Here is a 24,924-nt window from a genome sequence, read left to right on the forward strand (position 1 = left end):
GACAAGAGAGAGAGAGAGAGAAATAAAGGAGTACAGTGGTTGGGTGGTGTGGAGAGTGGAGTGGTGGAGGGCCACTGATTAACAGCCAACAGAATCATATGCTGCTACAGTGTGTGTGATGTGTGTGAAAATTGTTGTAATCTTACACAATGGTTGGTGGGTGAACTATAAATCTTGCAACATAAAATGCAAATAATATTTTTACTTTTTCCAAAAAAAAAAAAAGTAATTTTGATTTCATTCATAATCATAAATCAGAACACATAATATTATTTACAAATTATTCATCAATACAATTTTCGTATTAATACAAAAATGCAGGGCAAAACATTTGAAACCATATATACCTGCAAATTATCTACTAATGCAGCAAGAGTGAGTCAAAAACACGACTTTTTCGATAATAAATAATTCATTATTATTTTAATGTACTGGCGTATAAAATTATTAAATTAAATTTAAATCCCACCAAATTAAAGAAATAATAGAAAAAGAAAATGTGGTTATTACATCATAGGAAGGCATGGGTGGTGGTACAGTGATCAGGTAGACTAGATTCTATACTAAATACAGTAAGCACCACTTTTCTTTTTTGGCAATTTCAAATAAATTCTCAAATTTAGGTGCTTTTATTAACATTCCAACAAAGTGAAAAAAAAAAAGAAGGAAAAATACAGCTTATTTATGTTTGTCCAAAATATCATTTATTACCTTAAGAAATATGCAAGAATCAATAATTATGAGGTGGGGCAATAGTTCCAAGGATCTATTATCAGTAATTTGCCTTTAATCAATGATTATCTACAAGAATCTTAAATGGTAAAATTCCTCTCGCTTTCTTCGCCCCAATCTTCTGTTATGTCTCGTATTATATTTAATATTAATGATTGAAATATACTCGATCTGTGCATGTAAATAGAAAATTATTGAGAAAATCAAGTGAACGTAAACACACATTTCACTTATAAAAAATAAGTCATTTTAAAGCTTTGCTACTTAATAAATAGTATAGATATAAAATTTATGCATATAAAAATATTCCTTTAAATATACCAATTGACATAGTATTGGACATGCAACGTGTACATATTAAATAAAACATGAAATATAATTTAGTAGAAAATTCGAATTGCTTCACAATTAAGAGGTTATGGAATATGGAAAATTAAATCAACTTAACAAATAATTTTTTCAATTAATATTATGAATAATGCAATAATTTCTCAACAACCCATTGTTTCTATAAAAAATAATAAAAAGTTTACTTTGATTGTGAACATAATAATTTAGTAATATTGAGCATTATTATTTGAGGGAGTCCCCCACCAAGAGAGGGACAAGGTAACATTGAAAGAAAGTGGGCCTACAGACAGTGGCCCAGTTACTTTATTCTCAATCTCACCTTTTGGTTTGGGTCAAGGATAGGCCCATTTTTACTCATTCACTGCCTATTTTAGCTTTCTGTTGCTAAATAGGCAAATGTAGGAAGCCTCAAAAGAAACAAGTTCAAAATTATGGGTTGGAAAGTTAATAATTTAGTAGAAATTAGAAAGAAATGATTTTTTTTTTTTTGGGATAGTACATGTCTTTTTATGAGATTTGATGTAATTATATGTAAATTTATTGTGATTTGAAAAATTATATTTAATACTTTTGACGTTTGTTTACATCCAACAAATAGGTACATCTATTAGTAAATTTACTGAATTTGCTAATATCAACAAAAAAATTATATGAAAATTCATGTTACCCTCGATTGCTTATTACCAATTTATTGTAGGTCAACTAAATCTTTTCTAACTAAACTATTTTTATATATCTTTTATACGCTAATGCATGCAAAGAGATGTATCTTCACCCTTATGAGTGCAATTTTTCATAAAATATTTATTTGGCTTACAATAAGTCTGAACAAGTCAATCAAGGTAAAAATGAATTTTCATTTAACTTTTTTTGTTGAAATAAGGATATTTTGGTCATAAAATACTTATTTGACATGCAATAAATCTGAATAAGTCAACTGGGGGGTAATTATGAATTTTTATTCAATTTTTTTGCAAATTTTGAGAGATCTAAATTTATCTGAACGCAAAAAAAGACTCACGGATATTAAATATAATTTTTTAAACTACAATAGATCCGCATATAATTACATCAAATTTTAGAAAAAACATGCGACATAAAAACAAAGGAATTTGAGAAATTCGTCCATGTTATTTTGTTGTTGGCATGAAATTATTGGTTGTCAATGTCATATGGGATGGAGGGTGAGGTAATGTCCAATTATGTAGATCCAAAATTAATTTTATTTTTGGAAGATTGCGTGTTTTTTATTTGGTGAAATAATGGAGGACTCACGTGCTACTAAAAGCATCGACTTTTTGTATTGGGCCTTCACAATTTTATATCTACATGTTTCAATTTTTAAAAAGATTAAAAAAGTTTTAATCATCTTATATTATCATTTAAATTATAAACAAATATTATATTTAAGAATTATATATGAATACACATGAAATATACACATTATTTTCATATATATACATAATATGAATACTAAACAATAAACAAGAAATATGTTATCATATAATAAACTATAGTATGATCAGACTTGATTCGAATTAAAACTTTCCGATTTTGTTACGAACACGTAACAGGGGAGTTGACTTAGCAGAGTCATTCGAACATAAAAAAATTCTAATTTCGATCGAATTTAGCAAAATTAAAATTAATTATATGATAAGTATAATAGACTTATTATGTAATTAATATAAAATTCAAGAAAAATGAATAATAATATAATAAGTATATAATTAATTGGATTAGATCAAATTTTATTTGAATAAGAATTTTGCGTAAACACAAATGGCATATCTAAACTTAAAACTCAAACTAGTACAAGTACTGAATGCGGGTTGGTAGTGGTAGTGGTAGTGGTAGTGGTCCGGATGCAGTACTTGCTTTATAAAAGGACATCTAAGTAACAAAGAAACATTGCACCCTTATTTCATCCCCTTTTCATGTGATGGATGGGATCATCATAATATGATAGTTTTTGTCTCACACTGTAACCTCCTCCCAGCTTCTTCCTTTCTCAGACAAGAGAGAAAGACAGCCAGGGCGCCGTGAAACGGTTCACTCCGTCTGCCCCCGCCGCTGTCCTCGTCAGCTTGTCCACCAATTATGTGGTAACTTCGTAACTTTACGAAAAAAGATTTTCCCAGTGAATAGTAGTGCTTGGCAGATTTTCTTACATATCTTTCCCAAATACATTCCCAATGGACGAGTGAACAGTGAGTGTGGATCATTTCTTGATTTTGTTAGCGTACACACATTTGAGGAGATCGTGTGGTGTAAAGGGTTGTTTGTCTCGTATATTGTATGTTACTTATTATCAGTAATGTAGTACTCTTATTCTAACAGACTATATATATTACATAAGCAATACAACAAGGTTCTTCGTTGTAATTAATGATTTGTTATTGGTGCATCTGAGTCCTATATACAGACTTCATGAATGTAATTATCAATTAATTCACCAATGATGGCTAGTTCGAAGTTGAGACTCAATTCAAATCTCATCAACATGTAGAATATTATTCTATTTTAATAGTAAGTGTTATAATTGTTATGGTCATTAATGGTTATTAAATACAGATATTTTACATTAATGATTGCAATCAATTTGCAATTCAAAAATAATTATCAATCAATGCAATCCCGGTCGGAAAATCTCAACCCTGAAGATAGGGTGGAATGATTGTGCGTGCGACTCCCTCGCCCACTTCCAGTTCTTGCATATCACGGATTTCAAATCAACAATATGTAATTTTGAGATAACGATGCCCAGTTGGGCAGTCATGTTCTCAGTCCTCACAGCTGTATCCAACCAGATTCCAACTTTTAGGTAATTCTCACTTGAAATTTCAGTGCACCATAATCATCCGACCCTATGGGTCATTATGCTGTCTAATATGAATATTAATTATTACACTCTTAACTCATCTAACTACACAATCTACTCGCTCAAAAACAAGATATATCAATCTGCAAAACCATCATCCATGCAAGATCTATCATGCATATACATTCACTTCTCGACCCTGGAACATCCACCTAACCCCCTTTTAGAGTTGAATGACCGTTTTTATATTGTTAAGGAATGATGCACACCACAGATTATTTTTCACTGCTATGGTTTACATCATAATTACATGATCTAGCAGCATAGAGCGAGTTCTCTATGGTATAAGTATCCATATATATATATATATATATATACCAGCACTAAGAAGGTATCCTCATCATCTAATGTGCAAAATAGGTCTACTTTATCGATCACAATTAGCATATAAACAAGCCAAAATCACGACTCAAATTAGAATTACATTAGAGAAGCAATGTTGACTATACAATGTAATGGTGCCAACTAATCAAATTAAGGCAGCCACTATATGGACATATCCGCAAAACTACACTTTAAAGACACTATACTAAAGATCCACAGCCCACCGAGGACCTGGAGAGAACCAAAAAACAACTGTAGTCCAGTTTCCACATCCTATTTAAGTTAATATTTTGGTCAAATTTTCTTTTTCCTGGTCAGCAGAAGAGGAGTCTCCCAAAAAGCACAACAATTTACATAAACCTACCTTACATTTGTCAGAAGACACTGTCAAATGAAACCTGGAATTGGGCACTGTCTCGAGGCTTCGGGTTCGAGGCATTGGCGAGACCTCGAAGCAGTCTCACGACATCGCCAGTATCGTCAAGATAATATTTCGCCTTGCTTGGCTTTTGCCCAACAGTGCAAGCAAAGATCTCTGGAACAGCAGGAAGGGATGAACTAGAGACAGCATTCAGTATGCTCTCGAACATATCTTCGTCCGATCTATCATCTCCAATACACACAACAAAATCTGGTGCCTTCCCATTACTGGCCAACATTGAGAGAACCTTCTCAGCAACTGAGCCTTTGGTCACTCCCTACAGATAAAGATGCATCAATGGAAATCTAAGCATGCCTCTACATATGTGTATGTGTGTGTGTGTGTGAGGGAGAGAGAGAGAGAGAGAGAGCAGGGGGACGCGGGGCGCGGGGGGGTAGAGAGGGGAGAGAGAGAGAGGGGGATGGAGGAACATACTTGTGGTTTTACTTCTACAATATGCTGTCCCCTCCGAACAACAGCAGGTTCATTTGCAAGAACATTTTCCAAATGATCCAAGAGTTCCTTGGCCTGACAGGAGCCGAAGTCAGGGTCAGCATCCTGATGATGCCACACCAATGCACTATCTTTAACTTCCATACTGGATCCATCAGTTGCTTCTGTGTACAGTTTCATAATAGGCTCCACAATTTCTTTCCAATCAAGATCAGCAGCTAACGATTCCCATTCAGAAGTTTTGTCCCACCTGAAATAAAAGGACATGATGATCATGAGTTACATTTTTTTTTAAAAAAAAAAAAGAACCCAAAAAGATAGAAAAGAATTCTACAAAGAGAAGCTAATATAAGCAGAAAATTTGAAAGTGTTGACTACCTCAGAAAAAATCCATGTTCAGCAGCCAGTCCCAATTTTTCACATGGAGCAAGCCAATCACTTAATGAACTCCTTCCTCTCCCACTAACAATGAACACTGTGTTATTAGGATCATTACACAGAGCATTGAGCACATTCACCACTTCAGGGCTAGGGGATTTGACCATGGAGGATTGAGATACAACAGTACCATCATAGTCCAGAAATATCGCTCTTCTGCTTGTCCTTTTATATGCTGAGACAATGTGATCAACTGATAACTTCCTAAAACTTGGAGAAAGTGATAGGACTCTGAAACCCAGGCCTAAGCCAATGCCCCAACAACGCTTATCATAGTGATCCTTGCAAGCTCTCTCCAAGTCCTGCATGAAGCTGCGAGCCCAATAAGCTACATCATGAGAACTAACATAACGGTAGTGTTTCTCATGCCGCAATTGCTTTTCTGCATCAGGCATGGTGATTGCTGTGTTCATGGCCTCAGCAACAGCATCAATGTCCCACGGATTCACCCTAATTGCCCCACTTAAAGATGGTGAGCAACCAATAAACTCCGACACAACAAGCATGCTAGTCCTTGGACAATCTGGTTTTATACCCATAGCTTGATCCATACTAGACGAACCCTGCCTGCAAACTATATATTTATACGGGACCAAGTTCATTCCGTCCCTCACTGCATTAACTATGCAGCATTCTGCTATAGCATAATAGGCAGTCTTCTCATCGCGAGGTGCAGGACGATCAATCAAAATCACAGGTTCATAATCATCACACCCATAAACCTCATTAATTCTTTTAGCAGTTAAGTATGTTTCCTTTTTGGCTTCTTGGACATCTTTTCCAGAGCTCCTCGCCGGATTCACTATTTGAACCAACACTAGCTTTCCCTGCAACTCCTTCTGTTGCTCCAAGAGCTGTTCAAAAGCTAGCAACTTCAAACTGATGCCTTTAAATATATCCATGTCATCAACTCCAAGAATCACTTTCTTGCCCTTGAACTGTTCTTGGATCTCTTTGACTTTATTGCATGTAGAGGGCAGATTCAACACAGATTCCAGTCTACCCATGTGAATACCTACTGGGAGAATCTTTATATACACTGTACGGCCAAAGTAATCCAGTCCAATATGCCCCCTCTTAGATTCATAGTCCAGGCCTAGCATTCTACCACAACAAGACAGGAAATGACGAGCATAGTCAAATGTATGGAAACCTATTAAATCAGAATTCAATAATCCTTTCAGAATTTCATCTCTAACGGGCAGTGTTCTGTATATCTCTGACGAAGGAAATGGGCTGTGAAGAAAAAACCCAAGCTTGACTCTATTATAGCGCTTCCTTAGAAATGTAGGGAGTACCATGAGATGGTAATCATGAATCCAGATGAAATCATCCTCTGGATTGGCTATCTCCATGACCTTATCAGCAAAAACCTTATTTGCAGACACGTAAGCCTGCCAGAGCTGTCTGTCAAAGCGATCTCCATGATCCGTGCACATAGGAAGCATGTAATGGAACAGAGGCCAGAGCTGTTGCTTACAAAAACCATAATAGAACTTCTTCTGGATATCAAGAGGAAGAAAAGTGGGTACGCAGTTGAAGTCATCTAGAAGTCTCTGTGCAACTTCTTCCTGCTCATTGGGGTCTATTTCTACTTTGAGAGATCCAACATATATGACCTCAGTCTCAGGTGAAAATCCATCCTTTGATTGTAACAATATCGAATCTTCATCCAAACTAAAGCGCCATTTACCAGTTGCAGGATCCTTTTGGGCCTGCAAAGGTAACATGTTTGCCACTATGATTTTCCGTTCCCGGCATACAGTCGATGTGCTATCTGAGTCTGCATCACTGCTCCCATTACCATCAGATATAATGCCAGGAAGAGTCATGACCCTTGGAAGACCTCTAGGAGTTTGGGAAACATCCAGCATTCCGCCAGAAGCCAAGTCCAAAAAATTTCCACATGATCTTGATGCCATCATAATAAGGGGTTACTCTCACTAAAATTCTTCAAGCACTGGACTCCAAGCAACTGCACTTCCAGGAAAAAAGTAAAGAGCTGCCAGAATAAATGTATCAACAGGCCTAAAGCAAAACGGGGTCCAGTGTCTGGATCACTGAAGGTAAGATCATAATTAAAATGAGTTACATAAAAGTCAAGTATCCAACTGATCTCATTAGTGCAAATGCACTGCAAGAGAATTCAGAAAAAAAACCATACATGACAAAATGAAGAAAAAATTGGATGTTGCATGGAGTCACCACAAATGACTTTCCATTTCAATTGCAAAAGTTACCACCACATATTTACAGATGAGAGTGTGAAATGAACTAGAAGCAATAAAGAACCAACAAAACAGACACAGAGACAGCACAAAAAGAAACGAAAAAGAAAAGAAGATACGAAAACAGAGACGATTCTTTCTAAAGCACTTTAAACAACAGCTAAACTCGTGAAAAAAGAAAAAATCAAAACAGCTAAACTTGTGAAACATGTTCTTTTCGCATGAAATGAAGATGTAGAGAGAAAAAACAAGTTGCCATTTGATGTCATGCACAGAAAGTCATGAAACATGCACAAGTACGGAATGAAACGCAAAGAGGAGCATGGAGCATACATGTGAACAAACGTGAATGGGCTAAACCAATACAATGCCGGATACGCCTCAGAACTTTTAAGAACGAGAAGATGATATATGAAAGCCAATAAATGAACCACCCCAATGAAGGGTTCAGGTCCGTAACAGCTGAGGTTCATTAAAATATATAGAAGTTAAAAGTATCGCGCAGGGAGAAAAAACAGGTTTCAAGTATCAAAGTAAGATTATGCACATCTAATGTGCAGCATAACCAATATCCAGAGAGGCACTTGACTCTCAAGTCTCCTCTGGCTTAAGAGCATTGCACGGGCACGACTAATTCCAAGTAGTGTGCAACAGGTGTGACGTCCGATCTTTCCTAGATTATCATTAGTGTATCTACTCCTGTCCATATTAGAGAAATTATTATATAAGAAGTTAATTGAGCACTGAAATTCTTAAATTTGCACCCTAACATCAGTAAGTTCAACCAAAGTGAACTAAAAACATTGTGAAGTTGAACCCCATCATATTGTCCTGGATTATCAGTGAATCCACATTTATTTTATCCATGCACAATATAGTTGTCTAATTGAAGATCTTCAGGACAATGAAACTCGCTGAAGTAAATTTAAAAAGCAAACTATAGATTATTAACTTTCGTAATTTGATATTTCAGCAGCTGCAATCATACTAGGAAATTATTAAAACAGCATCTTAGTTTTCAAATTAACATATCAAGCACACTCAGAAGTCGTCAGTGGACTGACATAATACCTGGAAACAAACAATAGGCACACAATCATTAATAGCAAATGATTTTCAGCCAATAAAGAATGTCATAACTACGTAAGCTTTGTCGTGTAATCCATGTACCCAATCTTCTTAGCAGCAAAAATCCAACCATCGCCGCAAAAGATGCACGAGCATGTAACAGAATCATAGCAGCACGGATGATCTTTTTGATGACGTGCTTAAACATTTCTACTTTTACACTTAAATGAAAAGGTCGTATCAGCATGCAGTATCTTGTGTTCTCTTCTTCAGACATCAGCAAAAATCATAAGAGCCTTCCACATACATTTATAACACAGGAATGAAGCTAAAGCTTTAAGCTTTAGCCAGAAAATGGATTATATCAGAAGTTATACTGCTACATTTCCCCAAGTTCCAACTAAATTTAGAAAAGAGTACATAATAGTATGTGTCAATATATTTATATGCAACTGTACGCGTGCGTGTGTGTATCTAACACGGATTCTGCGCCAAAGTCCTTGCATAAATCAATACAAAAATGACAGATTCACAATTCTATGACAAGATTTACCAGAAACCATAGACTCATCAACAAGTCAAACAAACATTTATGGCTTTAAAACTGCACCAAAAAGTGACCAGATATCTTTTACCTTAACAACAAATCACAACGATTACTAATCAACCTGGAGAGACTCTGACGAAGCTTAAACCCTCCAACTCCTATAAACAGGCAACAGCAAAACCTTAAATCATCAAAAGGAAATCCAAAACTCACTCCACCGCTTTAAAATACACACAAACACCCAAAAAGCAAGGCGAACAAGGAGAACAAACTCCAATTCTCAAACATATTACTCTAAACAAACAAATAAAAAACAACATCAACAACGAATCATTTCCATCTAATTCCATCTCCATTCCACCTCTACATCGCAATTAATCCCCAACGTTCCACAAATCAAAGCACAAAGCCACTCACCGGAGATCGGGACACGCCGTCCACGTCAGCACCGGCGGACCGGTCCAGAATTGCTTCCTCCGCGAAGTTATAGAGAGAGAGAAATAACAAAGAGCACCGAACAAGAGAGAGAGAGAGAGAGAGAATACGAATGAGAATTTTGCAGAGAGTGATATAGTTTTCTAGAGAGAGAGAGATAAGGATAATTAATGAATGCAGCGAGATGGATAAAAGGTACAACTCTAAGAGGGGTAGAGTACAAGAGGCTGAAACGTGGATGGACTTTTGAAATGAAGAAAATAAAAAATAAATAGAAATGAGGTGGAAAATACAGTAAGAAGAAGAGGATAGAGACGAGCGGACTTTCTACTCTTTACTAAAGTTAGCTTTGAACTAACCCTGGTTAAGGTTTGCATCTCAACTTCCACTTTCTCTTTCCTCCTTTTCACAACTGCCCCTCTCCCTACACTTTATTACCAGAATGCCATTCTTGTAATTATGTGTTTTTTTTTTTTTTTACTTTTTCTCTAAACAAGTCTTCTTTCTACTTACCAAAATATTAAAAATAATAAAAAATAATAAAAAAGTTTTTTTTCCTTTCTATTTCCACGTTATTTTATTTATTGTTGGGGGGGGGGGGGAATTATATTTTATCTAATATTGATTAATTTCGAATTCTTTTAATAAGAAGTAATTCAAAATTTTCTTTTTAAATATAATCTAAGGCTGTATTTGGCTGAACTTATTTTAAAATCTTACGAACCCATATATTTAATAAGATATTAAATTTTCTTTAAAAGTACTTGAATAAAAAATAAAATAGTAATAATTTTATATTTAAATTGAAAAAATTTATTAAAATTTTAAAAATAAATTAGAATTTTTTTTTTCAGATGAGCTTAGGAATTGCTAATATTTTATTTCTTAATTTTATAATTTGTTTTAAATATATCAAATATTTCTACAATATTTTATAAATTTTCAGATATCTCATAAAATATTTTAAAGAGTTTAAACCTCACTCAAACACAAAGTAATTGTCCAAATATATAATTAGGAAACAAAAAGTATTTATTTGTCAAATAAATATTGGACAATTAGCTAATAATGTAAAATGTAGCTACAAGTGAGGGTACTTAGGTCACCTAATCACCATATAATTAGCTGCTTAAATAAATAAATATATAATATTAGAAAAAAACAAAAAAAGAGTTGATTGGTACTAATTAAAAAAGTTATCCTTGAAGCAGTTCATTATCACACCTCCTTTATTGAAGAAGGTGTGGAAGTAGTCCCTTCAATTATTTTAATTGGATAATTTAGGTCAAATTTAGATAAGCAAATCACTCATTGTTTCCAAATTCTTATTCAATTTGACTCCAAGACAAGAAATTAATTATTATAAAAAAAAAAAAAAAGTGTACAACAACACCCTTTGCCCACAATCTTCAACAATCATCAATCATTCGTGCAGTTTTAATGGTTAAAATCAAATGTTATCACCTTTATAATGTGGGCTCGAATTCTTATTAGAGTACTTGGCGGAATTAAATGTATGTTTTGACAGTGTATGATGAGTTCCACATGGACAGACTTTGATTTTTGACGTCTGGTTGGTGTAAAAACATGTTTTTTTGACGGGTTTGTGGGGTGCTACCATAATTGTACCTACTTATGTAAGTAACAAAAATCTTGAACAATTATCATTGGTGAAATTAGAGTAAATAAATAAAAAAGCACAATTTTCTTAATATTACTAAGATATCCAAATAAAGATATTCTTTTTTAAGTGGTGGGTACATAATGACATCAATATCTTAATAAACTGAGCAGCACATCGACTCGGGCTCATAACCTTTAATTTATTTTCAAACATCAATTTTAATCGCTAAATTAAGATACTAAATAAAGACATCCTTAAACTTGTTTATTGTGAATAAGACATGATAGTGCTACTCAAGCAAAAATCCTTTAGTGGTTGGTGGTCCTAAAAGCCAAATTTCGCTTATATGGTTTTATATAGGTTAATTTTATCATACATTAAATTATAATTTGTTTTCTTTAGAGGTTTTAAAAATTATGCTTATTCTAAATTATATTCTTATATATGTCGGACAAATAATTAATCTATATTATTTTTTCATACTACGTGTATTGTTTGATAATTTCATTTCAGCCCCTTACATTTTATCACACCACTTAATATATTAAATGCGGTACAAAATTTAGGATAGTAAGATATTCATATATATATATATATTTGTTTTTTATTCATATTCATAACTTTACATTTAGTTATTAAAGGATTTTTTTTAATAGAAAATAATGAGTCAATCAATCGAAAAAAATTACCTATCCTCATTTTCATTTTTTATATTTTCTCAAATATTTTGAAAAATAAAGTTAACAAGAGTAAAATAGTAATATCCAGTTGACTATTTATACTGAGCATGTGGATATATTAAAGTAAATAATTGATAGAATGTATCCTATTTTGGTAATATATATAAGTAAACATTTGACTAATTATACAGAGCTTTTTTATTATTGATTTAGTAAAGGATAATCCTATTATTCACTTAATACGATCCTTGAAGTAAATGGAGCCTAAATATATATAAAGTTAATTACACTTAAACTATCTCAAAAAATATAAAATTAAAATGTCAACCCCTCTAAAAATTCTCACAGAGAATGCTAACTCAATAATTAAAAAAAGAAAGAGGAATACAAACTTCGAATTTTACCCCTCGTTCAATATTTTGTATATTCTGCAATAATTCGAGTAATATTTTATTACAATCACTCTTCAACTTTATGCATAATATTACATCTTGCCCTTACTAATATAAATATATTACATTATACGAAACACTGAATAAGTGGTAAAAATTAAAATTTATTAATTTTTCATTGATATCGATAAATTTCAAATAAAATGCTAGTATAAAAGGTACAAATTTTTAAGGGGTAAAAGTGTAATTTTATTTTTTTTTAAATGTGTAATTTCACATTTTTAGAAGTAGTATGTGGTGTGGTTGGGGGGGGGGGTTGGAATGTGAAGAACAACATGTGGTTGATTTCATTAAAATGGGATGGCTTTTTCTGATCAAACCATTTATATCTCATTTTCATCAATTAATTGCTGCCTATGGAATTAATTAATTATAAGCATTTAGGCTCATGTCAAAATTATTTATTTCCCTTCAACAATATAGGCAATATCAATCCTAGCAATTAAATAATGGTCCTACCCTCCCCCCCCCCCCACCCCCCCCCCCCCCCCCAATGCTCTGTTTGGTTGGCTGACACTACCTCAGTCGGCAACATTTGTTTGTAGTAAAATTTGATGAGGTGGATTGGGATAAGACCTACCAAATTCAACTTGGTATAATGAGGATGTCTCAAATACTGATGTGTTTGTCTATTCATTCAATGCAATTACGTTTTATTATAAGCCTAAATTTATCAATATTGATAAATTATATAAGAAATTATTTCGATACCATGTAACATGTGATATTATTTTATAACAATCGGACCATAAGGTAGAAATTTCAATTTTGTCCTTATTGAAATTTTAATTTTTTTTTCCGAAAAAAATGATATTGAATTGGCGTTATGATTAAAAAAAATTAAGAATTTAGGGTCTAAATGGGCATTTTGAAATCTTAATGAAAGCCAACAGAACATGTCAATTATTGGACGTACGTTATTGTCAGGAGGGTCGGTAATTTTTCAAACAATGATTATGTATTTGTAATTGTACCAAATTTCATGGGAGCTTGATATATTTTACCCTTATTAGAAAGTATATAGTTTTTCAAAGACTTTTGTTGGGAATCAAGCTGGATCGACTAATGACTATACCAGTTATAGAGATTGTGCACTGATTATATTGTGTTGTAATTCACTCATTATGTGATTGACTTGATTCTATTGAATCTGATATGATTAAACTTTTTCAAGAACCAATTGCCATTTGATCGATACGGTGCGTTAATAAGTGCATTCACTGTTAGTGTCTGTAAGAAAAAACCAGATTAGAGGGAACGCGACTAAATCATATAATTCAGACGATATTTTAAAGTTCATAAAATATCAGATGTTATTTTTTAAAAAATTATTAAAATATTTAAATAAAATAAAATTTATAAAATCTTATTAATGATATTTCTTTTAATTATTATAAACACATATAAACACCCTCTTAATTAATTAATTTATTTATTCTTGAATTGGGTAAAGTACAGCTCACAATTGGTGGACTAGTCAACTTGGGCATTGCCACCTCATAACATTATATTACAAAGAAGGAGGAATTATTATTATTTATTTGGGGTCAATTATGAATAAATTAAAGAAAGGGGGCCAAACAGATATTTTGGAGTTTGTGTGTGGGTTGGGTGGGGGTGGGATAAGCTAAGACAGCGCGCCGCTGCTCCAAAGGTCATCTGCGATTCCTACCTGGCAATTCCCAATATCGGATAAGAATTCCCACAAACACTAGTCGCATTTCTTTTGACCATAAAAACGTCTTTTTTTTTTCTTTTTCAAAGATGTCTTAATCTAATAGTTATAAAATTGAGATCCCATCAACAAATTCGAGATCATGTATCGTGTCTCATCGAATATGTGAGTATGTATCCCACTTTATATAAATTATTGTAATTTATTTATCATTGATCTTATTGATACAATAACTGTATTGAGGTACTGCTATCAAAACTGAGTTATTAGTAAGAAAAAAATATCGTTTCTTCTTCTTCATCTAAAAGATTATTTTCAATTTGAGATAAAATAATAATAATAATAATATTAAAAGTTTTCAGCATAGAGGAATAATGTATAGTGAGGCGAGACCCACGACTAGCGTGTTATATTTATTATGATAAATTACATCGACGCTTTCCGAGATTAGGACTAATTACACAAATATTTTTTCCTACTCTTTGTAAAATTACAAGTACACCTCCTGAGGACGTGTTAGTGATTAGTGTACGTTACTTAATAGGGATATACTTGTAATTATGACTATAACCTTAAGAAACGTGCCTGCAATTTTATAACAGATAAGAGATATTTGTGTAAATTAGACCTGAAGAAATTTACGTAGATTATCCTATTTATCATATGATCATTGCATAATTTTCGGAAATATTTTAAGTTGGAGGGAGGGATTAATTGAAAGAAAAAAAATAAAATAAAGTGATGATGATGATCATTAACATTTAAATAAATAGCATGCAGTATGTTAATGGAGCAAGTGTCTTGTAGGGTTTATGTCTAATAACAAATTTAATTATTAGGGACTTATCCTAATCTTTTGATTAATTATTGTTCATGATGATTCACACGCATTTATTGGGTTGTTTGTACTTATCTCTGGAAAAAATCGTTTATTGAAATCCAACTCCACTTAGAATTTTGAAAATTTTATTATTTATTTATTTATTTGTTCCACAAATTAAATGAAAAAAAAACAATTTAGCCCCTTGTAATATTGTAAATATGTAATTTATCTTCCTGTGTTTTTTAAAATGCACCAATTTACCCTCATATGTTTTTTAAAACTGGTCGTTCTAGCACGACATCCCTGTGCGCATATTTTTATATTTTAAAATATATTATAAATAATAAAAAATATATATATACGAAAACACCATATTTCTAAAAAAAGAAAGAAAGAAAGCAACAAAGACAAAAAGAAAATCAACTTAGGGATATTATTGGGATAGTAATAAAATTGGTATTGTCGTGTCATAACCGCCGTTTATGAGAGAAAAAAGACTTTTTTCTTTTTATATAGTATAGATTAAGTGATTTACCTTCCTAGACAGGAATGAGGTAAATTGCTTCATTTTAAAAAATATAAGGGATAAATTGCATTAAATCTCAAATTAAATGGGACAACAAAGGTGGGCCCCCATAGAATTCGTGCAGGATAGATTGTGCATGTGTCATGTGTGTTGATCATAGGCTCTATAGCTGATCTACTGTTCCAAAGAGCCAAAGCTTGATCACGTGGAAATCGATGCACATGTCACGGAGTATGTTTAGCCTTATTAAACCCTTAGCAAGAATTCGAACCCACATCTTGGGCATGATGTCGCTCAATTGGGATTGATTTTTTGTTGTAAATTATATTCTATCTCCTACTCCATTTAACATGCACAAGCCATGTGTATAAATGCATAATATCATCTTTATACATAACTTGTATATGTTGAATGGAGTAAGAGATGGAATACGATTTGCAATAGAAAATCAAAATCGCGTTCGACTTATTATAAAATAATATTGCATCTGGAATTTTATTTAACACATGCATATGATACGTATAAAAGTTATATTATCTATATACTTAAAAAATATTTTACTCGGCCTTCAATTCAATAGTAAGAACGACAATATGGAGCGCTTATTATTTTTGGTACTTTGCTCGATATGAAATTATTGATGTAGTTGAGTATTTTGATGTCATTTATGATGTGATTGATCGTTCTTTTTAAATAAAAATAATAATAATAAAATTATAATCACAATATCTAATATGTATATATTAAACAAAATACAATATGTGGCATCATTTTATAATTTTTTTTAATGAATCAGTTACAATTGCGTAATGAATTTCACACAACCATTATATATCAATTACCAATATGAAATATGTATAATAACAAATAACTGCTATCATAGGAGACCACCTACTATTATTAAAGTAAACTATACCCACAAATTGCTCAGACTCGAATTCATAATTTCTTGATTATGAGATCTTAATTTTATCAACTAAACTAGGAGAGTGTTTGCGACAACTTCTACTTTTATAAAAGTAATTTTTGTACAATAGAAAAATTGAAATTTGCAGTAGAATCGAAAGTGAGCAGTGTATGTAAAAAAAATAAAAACAGATAAAGCCAAACTGAGTAGTGGTTGAGGAAAAATCACTTAAAAAAAAACTTAATTTACGAATAATCTTTTTGTCCCCATATGTTAAAAAGATATTAGTCTTGCTTAATATTTAATCTGCACTTGTCGTATGTTAATAATAATTATTTTTCCTAAAAAATAATAGATTTCATTTCAAGTAGTATATTTCATAATTAACTTTTTACAGATATTCTCATATATATTACTAAAATATTAAAACGAACAGACTACGTTTAATATTAATGAATTATTTGCGTAATTTAAATAGTTTAGGCCAATTAGGTATCACTCAGTATCTGGAAGCCAAATTTATGTCAAATTACGAAGATCCATTTATTGAAAAATCAAGTACATGAGGATGCTTCCATTTTTTTATTATTCACTGGAATCAAATCAAATGTTATTTATTTAATGTTTTTTTCGATGTTACAAAATATTATTTTTCTCTACGTTCTGTTAAAATCAAGGATAAAGATTCTTTTTAAAATTTATCATAATTATAAATATTCTCTTATTATTTAAAATATCAAACTTCCCCTAATTCTATCAGTTGTCTAAGAACTAGTCCAATCCGTTAGTCTCTATTAGATTTCTATCAATTTTTTATGGTGACTTGACCAAAATTTCCTTGTATAAAAAATATTTTAAACGACTAAGTGGATACTTTTTTTTACGAATATTCAAAATTTTCCATCCACTTCGTCTGTTTTTTTTATATATTTTCTCAATTTTTTTATAAAAAAAATATAATTAGGGTAAAGTTGACAAGCCCATGCATCCATTCAAGAATTACATAATTTTATAAACATCAAGAGTATTAATAATTTTTCAAATAATAAGAAGATATTTATAATCATGCTAAATTACATGGCAACTCGTTGCAATTAATTTTGCAAGACATTATATGATTATAATAAAATTTCAAAATATCAAACAGTTTATTAGTTCGATCGATACACCAACATAATAAGGAATGATGAAATAAATTATTATAAACCCATAAGTTCGATTGAATTTGAACTCAAAACCTCAAACTTATTCATAAAAAATTATATTATTATATGGTTGGTAATTACTAATAATCATATGCTACTTTTTATTTTAAATTTAATCCGATCTAATCAAATCAATCAGACGAAAAGTTAGGTCTATCTCTAAACAAGCTGCAAATATAAAGATTTTGGGGATGCATTTACAAATGTTAATGCTTTTTAACCAATTAAAATAATTGTAATTTAAATCTAATTTATTGAATAATTTGAGCCATGCACTTAAAGGGAATCATGTGAAGGTGAGTGCATGATGAAGTGCATGCAACTCCTTTTTACTATTATATATATTCATTTCTTTGCTTATAAGTTATTATTATTCACCAAAACATCTTTTCATGCACACATATATTTTTTTTTTATATTTATACTCTCAGAGATATAAATTATTTTTACTTTTTTAAAAATTATACATACACCTATTAAAAGTATCAATATCATTTACGTAAACTACCTATTTTTTTGAAAAATTACACATATACTTCTAAAAATACGATGATTTATGTAAATAAATTATAAATTAGGGGTATAAATGTAATAATCCCTATTTTTTATACTTTGGGGGGGGGGGGGGTTTGTGGAAGTTCTTAGTATATGTCGATATTTAGTTCTGAATCCAGCCCGAATTTGTTCAAGTGACTCTTCACTTATTTATATTTTGTTGAGTGTAAATAACTTACATTTGATGTGATGTTGCACAAAATCATTATTAATTAAATGTGAATTGAATTCAAATAACATGCGAACTGTTACAAGTGTTTTCAAATGCCGTATTGATGCGACGTGCAACATAATTGGTATCCCATTGTTTGAGTTATTATCTATTTTGATTTTATATGAGTCTCATAATTTTATTTTAAAAAAAATTTACTATAAAAAAAATTTAAAATTTATACACCACCCAAATTCGTGAATGTTGAAGGCATGCATATATCATCCGCAAAGGAGGAAACGGCCGAAAACACAAGTAAGCTTGAACGAGACATCACCAAGAATATGTCATTAAGGTTCTAATCCTGTTACCTAATCCAAAATTTAAAAACTAAAATAATTAAAAATCCAAAAAAGACAAAAGAAAAAAAAAACATTTAGTGGCATAAGTGTAAATAAGGGAACTATGGGGCCTGATTTGGCTGAAAGTGGATAGTTATGATGGAGAGGCCCACATTGGATAAAAATTTGACTTGGCAATTTCCATTTTCCTCGTCCAGCCACCCCCATCGTACGGACGGCCCCACAACTACGTGTCGCTATGGGCCGACCTCAATGGGGCCCACTTCATTGCCAACCGCCCCAATCGACCTACCCCACGTACCCACTGGGGTGGACCCGCTCCAAAACCCAATATCCGGTCTACGAGAGCCGAGGCGGCACGTGAAAGGCACGTGGTGAGATGATGGGATGGTGGGCCCTACTTTATCCTAAAAGACCGTATGTTGCGGCAGGTTCCAGGAAAAGATAGCGTGTGCGCTGATGTATTCGGAGTTTTCTCCGGCCCTATCCATAAACCCCCAACTTCATTTAGTGGGTCCCACGCCTTCTTTTTTTTCTTAAAAAAAATTTAAGTTTTTTGGTTCTTTAAATGTGGAATGTTCCAAACGCATCTTCCTACGTGACTTTTGGAGTTCGGGCTGATATTTTCTTTCCTCCGGGGAGAATTACATTAATGCCCACTAATCTATTTATTTATATAATTCTTTTAAAGAAATTATTTAGACATCCATCTCAAAAATTGATATTTACAAATCATTCCAAAAATTACTCTTCTTCAAAACATCAATATCATCATACAAACTATCATTCATTTTCGATTGATAAAGGTGAATTTTATAATTATAAAAAAGATATGGATAATATATATAAATAATTCATAAAATATGGGATATGAATGTAATTCTTGTTTTTTAATATCTCATCTCATCTCCTTAACTTTTTTTCTCATAATTTTCAAGTGTTATTTTTTTACGTTTTTATTTTTAATTTTTAAAATAATAGTTATAGTGAATAGTATTTGTTTATATGAAAATATATTGATTTAACGACACAATCCAATATAAACCACAACGTCATTAATTAATCCAAATATATTTTTATTTTCACACAAAAATTCATATAAAATTAAAAACACATATCTTTTCACTTAAAATTGAAATCGAAAAACTAAAAATGAAAAGATAAACAAATGGGTAAAGTTTTATACGTGTCATCTGATTGAAAAGTTATTAATATCGCATGCATTAATATTTTTAAAAATATATATATATATATTTTTGCGAAGGTAACATATTTAAATTATTTGCAAATATATATTCGTACTTCATTAGATCTCCGACGAGGAAAAGACTATTAATAATTTTATTTTCTGCTATTCTAATGGAAATTTTCATTGGTTGGAAAAGAAAGTAAGAAATTTCATCTTTGTATATATACACACACACACTTGACATTGACTTGCATGAACTGAGAATAAAACTTAATGTGATGAAAAGGTGGGCAAAAGTCATCTTCTTGTGGACGCATACAAAGTTCATTGCCTTTCTCCTCTCTCACTCCTTCACATCCAAACGTTGTCGTGTTCATGATCTGAGTTTAAATTTTTATTAAGGTGTTTGATGGAACTAAATATATATTTTAATTTATGGGTTAATTATTGAATATATGAATCTGTAAAGTTGTTTCGTAAAAAATGTTATTGTTCGAAAAGCAAAATTTAAGCACTATCGATGTGCAATAGTAAAAATAGTTAGGTTCCAAAGGTTAACACATGAATTGTACTTTTTTCTAACAAGTGGAGTTGTGGGAGAGAGTTTGAAACAACGAATTAAGATTTATCACTCGAAAAATTAAAAGGAAAGATAGCATAGCAAGAGAGGAAGATGTTGTTTCTTTCTTTTTTTCCTTTTATATATATATGTGTGTGTGTGTGTAAAATGAAGTACAATTGAGGCCTATTATATAAAGGAGGAGCGACAACAATATTCTTTAAATAACTATGTGATTCGGGTTGGAGGTCGAGCTCATGAATTCGAGGGTAGTTCAAACTAGAGATGTTTGGAACTTAAGAAAAACTAACATATCATCAAGCTTGCTGGAAGGACTGCTACTAGGACCTTCTGATTCTTTAGTTGGATGCAAAATCGAGGAGGAAGGTGAATGACGTATTTTAGCCCGAAACAACTTAAACGATTTATAAAGTCAATTATTGGTACGGGTGCGGATCCATGTAACGCGACCTTAGTCTTCCAAACATTAAGCAAGCAACTGTTATAGACTTATACTTTAAAGTCAAGTAAAAAATACGCAGATTCTTATCCTCTCAAAATATTTTTTTTTATTATCTTTTCAGATATATCCAATGGTTATGAAATTCCAAATTCCAATGGATATACCCACAATAATAATAATAAACAGAAAAAAAAAAAAAAAGAAGTTAGGGCATTGATAATGCATATAGATGCATGAATGTTGAACCATATTGACCTGTTACATTCAATATGCCCAATTTGCAAAGTGTTGTAACAAAATATCAGAGATTCTTTCTACCCCACAATTGATCTTCATTCCATGTTTTTAGGTTTGCTTCACAACAAACAAAGACATGCAAATTGCAACCAAATAAATAGGCACATTAAATAATGGTTGGTGGGAAAATAAAGCATTTTTCTCTCCCACAACTTACTATCCAAATCCACTCAATAAATATCACATCTAAATTATACCCTTCTCTTTATTTGTGAAAAGATGATGTGACTTCATTTTGTTTCCACCATAATTACTCACCTCTACTTTATTTTTTAAGATGGGATTAATAGAAATAGATCATAATAATGGATGGATAATAGAAATCAAGAAAAATAAAAGAACAAAATTGATATTTTCAAAAGAAGACGATAGACGATCAACATACCAGATCAGTGCGGATGGAGCGAATTACTGTGTTAACCTTCTCCAATCAATCTTAGCAGTGTAATAGGAGTATGTGAGGGATAAAGTAGTATTTTAATCTTATCTACTTTAATTAGCATGAAATAGCATTAGTATACACTTGCAATTTTCATTTGCAAAGGATTATGAAAAGGCTTATATCAAAATCTTTGTGTAAGTGTGTCGAATCGTACCCCAATAATAAAATTTAATCAATTTTGCCTTTTGTGACATTAATAGTGATTTTCTTATATTTCGTTCACTTGGAAGGACGAAAATGAGGATTATTTGGACAGAGAAATTTCATACGAAAATAACCAGAAAGGTGTCGGCAATATATTAAATAATGTAATTCGATTTTTCAGATATTAAACTATTTCGAAGATTATTAATCCCACCTCCTTGAGCGGAATTACAATCAGATTATAATCTCGATATGATGGTATAAAAAAATAAGATAATTAAATTTTATTAATTGGGGTGCAATCCAACATCGTTACATTAGAGCTTCATAGAAGTTTTTTTTTCTTTTTTCTTATATCAATGATGAATGAGGTATAATTAATTAGCCAAGGTCATTTTAGTAATTTGCTACATTCGAATTAATTTGGTAAGTCAACATTTCTTTTTTTTTTTTCTTTTGATTTCCTTCAATCTTCAATATTTTTCTATTCTGATAATGTCAACCTTTCTTTTTCTCTTAAATTTATTTTTTTCCTCAACACCTTCATTTTTTGTATATGTCAACCTTTCATTTTCTTTAATTTCTTTTCTATCATGTTGTATTTTATCTCGAGCTTATAAAAAAATAGGGATAATTACATTCATGTCCCCTGAAATTTGGAGTAATTACTGATTTATTGCAAGTTAAACAATTTTTTTCAAACTAAACTACCCTTGTAACAGTGAAAATATACATCCTCACATGCATTAACTGGTAAAGACGTATGAGGGATATTTGGTTATAAAAAAATTTATTTAATATGCAATAAGTCAAAAATAAATTAATCAGGAATAAATATATATACATATATATTAGGAATAATTATACTATTATTTTTTAATTTTGATGTAATATAAATTTTGTATAGTTTGAACAATTATATTTAGCTATAGTACCCCTAAAGTTTATTTTTTTGTCTAAAAAATAGACCCCGCTGTCAAGTAAAATTAATAGAAAATTTGGATAAAATTTTATATTTACCTCCAACTGACTTATGATTAACTTATTATAGGTTAAACAAATTTTCATCTGACCAAAATACTCTTATAAGGGTGAAGATTCAACTGACTTATGATTCACTTATTGTAGGTTAAACAAATTTTCATCTGACCAAAATACTCTTATAAGGGTGAAGATATACCTCCTCACATATATTAACGTGTGAAAATGTATAATGATAGTTTGATCATAAAATATTTATTTAACCTACAATAGGTTAGTAATAAGTCAATCGAGGATAAATCTAAATTTCCATACAATTTTTGGCTAACATCAGCAAATTCGATGAAATCTTACTAATAGAGGGATCTATTTGTTAGATAAAAATAAATATTCGGATACCACATGGAATTTTTCGGATCATAAAAAATTTACGTATAATTCCACCATATCATTAGTTTTGTTAGGAAAAATTGGGTTTTAGTTTGACTATAACATTTTTAAAAGAAAACAAAAATGAAATCTCAATTTTAGTGCTTGGAAGATGTAATTGGCAGAATTTGGATGGTTGAGAATTAAAATTGTTTGGTAAATGCGAAGAGCCGCCGCATTTCTTGACCTTATTAACTGTAAATTGCCTGTCATTTCCTACCACTGTTTTTTTTATTCTTTTTTCCCATTTGAGGAAAAAGTGGTGGGGCTATAATTTCTTTTTCTTTAAAAAAAAAATTAAAGAAAATGAAAGTGGGGCTTTAAATTTTAATCAGTCCACTTTGTAGGATGGCACATTCCTCCATTTAAACAAACATATTGGTATGCATGTTAATGCATAGCTATGTTGATTTTGGGTGATTGGGTGGGATATAGTAGTCATTTATTATTTAGTTTTTTAGGTGAAAGTCTGTGATAGTTAAACAAGACCCAAACTTTGATTGAATTATAATTTGATTATAATCCCAAAACCCATTTTATTATTTTTTCTTTCATTAAAATGCCCTCGAAAAAGCGATTGAAAATGATTTATACTGACCCTGAAAAATATATTAATATTTAAAAATTTGTACTGTATTATTAGTATATTTAGACACTTTTCTTTTTTTTTTTACTGTGTGGTTCTCTGTCTTCATTAATATATTATTAGGGGTAAATTACAAGTACCTCCTTTGATATTTGACATAATTATAAATACCTTCACGTTGTTTGAAAAATTATAAATACCTCCTAGAACAACCTAATAGTGCATATACAAGACTTCTCTATAGGAGATTTCATGTTCGAATTTTAGGTGTGTTCATGAGTATATATATATATATATATAAATAAAGATCTCAATTACATGAATTTTTTTTTTTGGAGAAGTATGTTTATAGATAATATAATAAATAAATAAAATTGATATCTATTTGTCTTTTATCCCCGTACTTTCACATTCTCATTTAACTTGGGACGAAAATAAAATTAAGTCCTGAAGGAGTTCCACATACATCGAATTTTACTTTCTCTACATTCATTCTTTTGAACCAAATATTATCTTTTTTTTTTTTTTTCTTGTGTTTTCTTATATGTACATCAATTTTTACTGTTCTTATACTTGCATTTTATAGTCTCCCCAAAATAAGCTAAATTGAAAATGATCAGGCCCAAGACAAAATTCATAGGCTTTCTTATACATGCCCAGGCCCACAACTACTTGAGCCCAATAACTGTATTCTAATTGGGCTCAATTACATTTAGTTGGGCTTTTCATGCCAATAAAATCTTCTCAATTGTTTTTGTTTTTTCAATTTGGATGTTTAGAATGAATCTATAAGAGTGCTGCATTTAATGAGCAAAGGACACCTCAAATCTCTCAAGTAGGAAACCAGTAAACAAAATCACCGTCAGAACCACACCAAAAAGACCTTGGTAATAGTCGTCCGATACCTAAATGAGACAAGTCATAGAGAGAAAAGTACTTAAGTTTGTAAGAACACTAGAGCAATAAACCTTGTACCTGAGGCATAGAGGGCGACTA

General features: G+C 31.3%; 1 protein-coding gene across 5 annotated transcripts; it reads right to left on the minus strand.

Annotated features, from left to right (window-relative positions):
• Window positions 1-4,366: 4,366 nt before the first annotated feature.
• LOC105168237 (putative alpha,alpha-trehalose-phosphate synthase [UDP-forming] 10) lies at window positions 4,367-10,032 on the minus strand. Of its 5 annotated transcripts, none has more exons than XM_011088233.3 (5): window positions 9,861-10,032; window positions 9,532-9,601; window positions 5,541-7,575; window positions 5,145-5,412; window positions 4,367-4,986 (listed from the first exon to the last, which is right to left on the minus strand). In XM_011088233.3, the coding sequence occupies exons 3-5, from the start codon at window positions 7,523-7,525 to the stop codon at window positions 4,663-4,665; spliced, it is 2,577 nt and encodes an 858-aa protein (XP_011086535.1). In that variant the 5' UTR covers window positions 7,526-7,575; window positions 9,532-9,601; window positions 9,861-10,032; the 3' UTR covers window positions 4,367-4,662. The 5 variants fall into 5 exon arrangements, with proteins under 5 accessions (XP_011086535.1, XP_011086536.1, XP_011086538.1 ...); XM_011088234.3 differs by having other exon boundaries at window positions 5,541-7,660; XM_011088236.3 differs by lacking the exon at window positions 9,532-9,601.
• Window positions 10,033-24,924: the final 14,892 nt, after the last annotated feature.

This window comes from Sesamum indicum, linkage group LG8 (assembly GCF_026168435.1).
Source record: "Sesamum indicum cultivar Baizhima isolate 11 linkage group LG8, ASM2616843v1, whole genome shotgun sequence".
NCBI classification, from domain to species: domain Eukaryota; kingdom Viridiplantae; phylum Streptophyta; class Magnoliopsida; order Lamiales; family Pedaliaceae; genus Sesamum; species Sesamum indicum.